The sequence below is a fragment of the Sinocyclocheilus rhinocerous genome, unplaced genomic scaffold (genome assembly GCF_001515625.1).
Source record: "Sinocyclocheilus rhinocerous isolate Xijiao unplaced genomic scaffold, SAMN03320098_v1.1 scaffold1660, whole genome shotgun sequence".
NCBI classification, from domain to species: domain Eukaryota; kingdom Metazoa; phylum Chordata; class Actinopteri; order Cypriniformes; family Cyprinidae; genus Sinocyclocheilus; species Sinocyclocheilus rhinocerous.
Genome location: NW_015664758.1, coordinates 502,358 through 508,427, shown reverse-complemented (window position 1 = coordinate 508,427; position 6,070 = coordinate 502,358). Strand labels below are relative to the sequence as shown.

At 37.4% G+C, this 6,070-nt stretch overlaps 1 protein-coding gene across 1 annotated transcript in view; it reads left to right on the top strand.

Moving 5' to 3' along the window:
• The window catches only part of dok2l (docking protein 2-like), a 14,054-nt gene that overhangs the window by 6,198 nt on the left and 1,786 nt on the right, over nt 1-6,070 (top strand). Inside the window, exon 4 of the mRNA XM_016541259.1 lies at nt 5,448-5,620. Coding sequence (XP_016396745.1) covers nt 5,448-5,620 — 173 coding nt within the window. The remainder of the gene's footprint in view (nt 1-5,447; nt 5,621-6,070) is intronic.

Below are 6,070 nucleotides of genomic sequence, written 5' to 3'. Positions count from 1 at the left end.
GGGCGGAGTGGCGAGGCCACGGAGGCCGTCCAGCCATGGCCTCCTGAGTTCCCTACTCCGCCATGGCCTTCTGAACTGTCTGCTCCACCGTTCCCCTGTGTTTATAAGCCCCAGTCTGTTCAGTTTGGTTTGGTCTGGTCTACTTGTTGAATGAACGTCGATCCCCGTGTCCTACGTGTGGTTTTCCCTGTTGTAAACGAAGTCTGATAATTCTGGAAACTCCTTCGTCTCCTCGCTCCTTCACAGTAGGCCCACCGTGACACCTATATTGGAAGGGAACAGTCACCTAACTATCTTTAAAAAATAGTATTCTTCAAATAATGTAATTACACTAAAAATGCAAAGTCATGTAAGATGCATTGCATTGTGGAATACAGTATCCTCACACCAGAGGTGGGGGCAAGTCACACATGTTCAAGTCTCAAGCAAGTCTCAAGTCCCTACCATCAAGTCTCAAGCAAGTCTCAAGTCACAGTACAAACAAATCAAGCAAGTCAAGTCAGTGGCTCACCTCAAGCAAGTCAAGTCGTAATTTAATGACAGACTTAAGCTGAATTTTAAGACCAATGCTGTTTTCAACTAACGAACAAGCTTACATACCTTTCCTTTTTGAAGTGCCGACGTCCTGGCTTTGTAAATGCATACAGCAAATGCATACAGTTTCGAAGTGTTTATCCAAACATCTCGGGAGATTCTCTTGCTCCCTGTATTTGGCGCGCTGTGTTCCTGACTGTGCTCGTGCAGTGTCATGAACTGCGCAGACTCGGATCACTTCTGCCACTGGTTCAGTGGCTTGCGTTTTGTTTACCAAATTATGTCGCAATGATTTATAATAATAATTAGAGTTGTTATAAAGTCAAGTCCTGCCGAGTCATGAAGGTCAAATCAAGTCAAGTCTCAAGTCACTGGATCTCAAGTCCAAGTCAAGTCAAGTCATTTTCTTGATTTAGTCAAGCAAGTCACAAGTCCTTAAATTTGCGACTCGAGTCAGACTCGAGTCAAGTCATGTGACTCGAGTCTCCCACCTCTGCCTCACACAGTTGCATACCACACATTTATAATATTCCCTTCATACAGAACATACTGTACAGTATATGGCAGAAATAATAAGAGTATTGTGCTATTCTGAACTCAATTTCCTGTCCTTGGTTGAGGACCGAGCAAATGGCTTTTAATTATAAGCAAATCGCTAGACTTGGCAGAACATGAAGTGATTATGTTCATCACCCTTCTCTTAACTGTCTCTTAATGTCCCTTATATTCCATTTTCTCCAATGTACATTTCACAAAATGGCTATTATTCATATAAAACGTACAAATGAAGAGATCTTGGTGGAAAAGATCTCAATCTAGTTGTCAAGCTGACCTGAAATGCTTCACAGTCCAGCTGCCAGTCTCTTCAATTCAAAGTGCTGGTAAGTTTAAAGATGCTAGAGGTCAGGCTTGCAGCAGTTTAGGGATAATTGGATTGCAACCACCCCCTGATAGATTTGATTGGATGAGCAAGAATGTTTCAAGTCGCTAGGTTGTGGGTGGTGTATGATGTTTTGTATAGAAGCTCGACATCAAAGACAAAAACTGGGAGCAGGTGGAAACTAAACGTTCAAATCGTCTCCATGAGGGAGTAAAATTCTGGGAATCAGAGAGGCAAACAGGCGGATGAGGCATTTTCTCCATCTGTCTTCATGTTTACATTAAACAGCATCAATGATTTGTCTGACTGGTGTTTTCAAGTGTTTGTGCGACTGCTTTTGAAGACCGGATGATTCAGATTGAAGTTTTTTGTGTTTTAGAAAGAAAAGCTGCATTTATTTGATCAAAAATACATTCAAAACCGTAATATTGTGAAATATTATTACAATTTAAAATAACAGTTTTCTATTTTAATAAATTTAAATGATAATTTATTCCTTTGATGGCAATTTTCAGCATCAGTGTCACATGATCCTTAAATCATTCTAATATGCTGATTTCAAGAAATATTTCTTATCAATCTTGAAAACAGTTGTGCTGCTTAATATTTGTGTGGAAACAGCCATTCAAAGGTTTGGGGTAAGAAAGAAAGAAATGAACATAATAATAATACACTCTAAAAAATGCTGGGTTAAATACAACCCAGTGCTGGGTAAAATAGGGACAAACCCAGCAATTGGGTTGTTTTGACCCAGCAGTTGGGTTAAATGTTTAACCCAACCTTCTGGGTAGTAACCCAACCACTGGGTCAAAACAACCCAATTGCTGGGTTTGTCCCTATTTTACCCAGCACTGGGTTGTATTTAACCCAGCATTTTTTAGAGTGTAAGTATTTCTTGACCAACCAATCAGCTTATTAGCATGATTTCTGAAGGATCATGTGACACTGAAGACTGGAGTAATGATGCTGAAAATTCAGCTTTGCATCACAGGAATAAATTACATTTTAAAATATATTCAAATAAAAACCAGTTTGTTAAATCATAATAATATTTATTATAACAGTATTACTATATTTACTGTATTTTAATCAAACAAATGCAGTCTAGGTTAACATAAGAGACATCTTTATATAAAATCAATAAGAACGTTAATATAAATGATAGAATAAATAAATAATATATATAAATGCAAACATTATATTATTTATATTTTAAACAATGACTCTCAAAAGAGATAAAAGATACAAATTTCATAGCTTCCACTTCGTGTCACCTTGAAAATGCAAGTTAGATTGCATTTTGGGATACAGTTTTTTGGGATGTCATGCACTCTGTACACACATTTTAGGCAAATGTAGTATTTTATCTGAGAGCTCCATTATGCATACAGAAAATTGACTTACTGTGCACCCTACCATACTGCAATAGCAACAGTATGGTAGTACGCTATTCTAACATAGCAAAACTGGCATCAGGAAGGCAGATTTTTTAAAGATAGATTTAGGTTCAGCAACCCAAGTATTGTAGTTCCTGTTCTTAATTTTAGCCGATAGATGCTCAGTGTGAACACCCATGGGCCAGATAGGAAGGAAGTGGTATTTTTTTCTCTGATCTATAGTTTGAGAGTCAAGACAGTATCAGCTTCTCACAGTTGGGATTGCATTTATTGTGCCTTTCCTTCCCGAGAAGCCCCCTACTCATCTACTGAATCCACTGTGCCTGAATCTTATTTATGCAGGTGCTGCAGTTTCACATTGAGGTGAACTTCACACTGGCCTTGCGGTGCTAATACTGCTGGTGCTGCTGTGGTTTGACCGTGCCTTTGATACGGCTGTGGGTTTAAAGCCTAGAACACGAACAGACAACCAATTAGTAGCAGAAATGTTTTTGATCATGCATTGTTTGAAATGATCAAACAGATGACACTTAGGAAATGTAAAAATAAATATATACATATGCGCAATTACGCTGATGCACAAAATTCATGGCTAATTAATGTATCGTCTCTTGTGATCTGTGCAATACGCTGATGAACCGGGGTCGTTAAGACTCTTTTTAATCAGTGACCCGACAATCAGAGGCTGATTAACACTCGGCAGATCTCATCAGACACTCTTGAAATCAAGATAGGCACCGGGAGTCAATTTACCGTAAATGAACACATAAAAGTAATTGTCAAGTCCTGCTTTGCACCAAAGCACGAATCAAATGAGGAAAACATGATAACAACAGAATTTTTCATGAATTGTTCCCAAAATGACAACTTAGACACCTAAACAAAACTTCTTGACAATGGATCTATTAAAATCAAGGCCGTTGAAGTGAATGATGGTAGCGAACAAGAATGAGACACCAGGTCTGTTTCTGAACCTACTTACACATTTAAATGTGATGGAATTTTATAAGTGACCGATTCTCATTGAATGAGAGACTTGGCTTTTATGAACTGTTTAGTGTTAGCATTTTGCTAAGCTAATGACAAATATTGAGCAAAATAGTTTCAATTAGAATATATTTTATTCATATATTTAGTTTTGGATCAATTTTGTCAGTGAAAAAAAGGCATTATTGGATTGAATTTATAAAATGGACGTGTGGTCACCCTAAATTTGGCCAAAATTAGGTATCTTTTCTTCTGGAACCTTTGCCAAGAACGCAGCTATGAGGTCTTAAAATACTGTCTATGTAAGCAGCGACGGTTTTCAAACAGAGTCCTCCTGGAAAGTTTGTATTTCCACTAAAATACAGCAAGGTTATGCCACCTCATAAAATAGTATAGAATTTTCTCATGAGATCTGATAAAAAAAAACCTCATACTAACTCAAATCATACATATGATTCAATAGCATTATAACAGGAGTAAAAACAAACTCATGTGCATACGAACCTAAATGATTATTAATCCAGCATGAAGGACACAGATAAGAATAACGCACAGCCAGTGAATGACATTTGATCTAAACAGAGAGGTGTTACTAAAATATCAAATGAAGGAGACCTACAAAGGTGCAAAATCAAACGATTCTTGTTCATCATCCAGCTAAATCAGAACACTAACTGCAGCATGTGTCCAGTGAGTCATCCATGTTAACAGAGTCGTGCTTCACACGTGTGCCATCTGTATCTCCAGATAGCAAGGGAACTGCGCACGTCTGCGTGTAACGTTCTCCCCGAGCAGCGCTGCAAACCAGAGCGAACAGGAAAAACAAGTCAATTTGACATTCACGCTCACGGGTGAGGCCTCACGGGGCAACAAGCCAACAGTCTGAGAGCTTGTTTCATCCTGGAAGATGCAGAGCGAGGAGGAAGAGGCTCAGAAAATGACAGCTGTGAACATCAACCGATGGAACAAAGGTTGAACTTAGACAGGGCTGCCTTCTCTGGCTTCTTCCTGCTCCTGTGGACATCCAATTTTGAATTTCAAAGCTATCTCCAGAGGAAAAGCAATAGGTTGTGTTCCCTGCTGACTTCGGGTGCAAGTTTGAGTTTCAGTGACTTAAAAAAGACATAAAAAAGTGATTCAGTTTATATTGTCCATGTACTCTTACAGAAAGTCCATAAGTTGAAACTATAGGAGTTGATGCAAATAGTTAAAGAAATAGATCATCCTAAAGTAATTTACTCACCATTTTTGATGTTTCACATGCTTTTTTTAATGCAATTAAACTAGATGGTGATTTAAAGTGCAGACATCAAAAAGACCCCTCAAAATTATTTTTAAAGTACTATAAAATTAACACCTTTAAAAAAGTACAAGTAGGACATATGACTAATTTGCTATATTCAATCCACATTTTACTTTCAATCAGTTACAACATGCAAAAACCAAAGGCACTTGGCATAAATTATGTCAAACCACATTTAAAAGTTTTTTTTAAAATGCATACAAGATTGGATGAGATTTGAGAGTTCTGTAAACAATGACTAATAATTTGATGTTTTAGAGACTGTTCACGTAGCACAAGACAAGTTATTCACTTTATTTCTGATTTCTTTTTGTGCTAACACTCACTTGTTCCTTTTGTCTTGCAGTTCGTGATTTTCTGGTCATAGCAGTGGGCACAGAGGCTGCCGTTCGGTGCAGTCTGTATGGGGAATATATCCTCACTCCCCTGCCGGACTGCTTACTCCTGAAGGATGTTAAAACTAAGAAAGTGCTATTCAAATGGACGTACTGTTATGTAAGGAAGTTTGGACAAGACATGGTAAGCTAGGGCTTTTTTTTTGTATCTATTTATTTTTTCATTCAAAAATACATTACTAAATATCCAAGGGCTCATTAAATTGATCAAAAGTTAAAAACATGCAAACTATGTTACAAAAGTTTTCTATTTCAAATAATGTAGACTATGTTCTTTTGAAATTTCTATGCATCTTCATCATATTAGAATGACTTCTGAAAGATCATGTGACACATGTGATCATGTGAAGACTGGAGTAATGGCTGCTGATAATTGCCATCACAGGAATAAATTACATCATTTTTTTGTAATAACATTTCACAATTTTACTGTTTTTATAATATAAATGAAGCCTTGGTGAGCATCTTATATATGTGTATATGTGTATGTAAGGTCAGATTAACTGATATTTTAAGACTATAAACACACACACACACACACACACACATATATGTATGAGTTCAGATGTGTGCG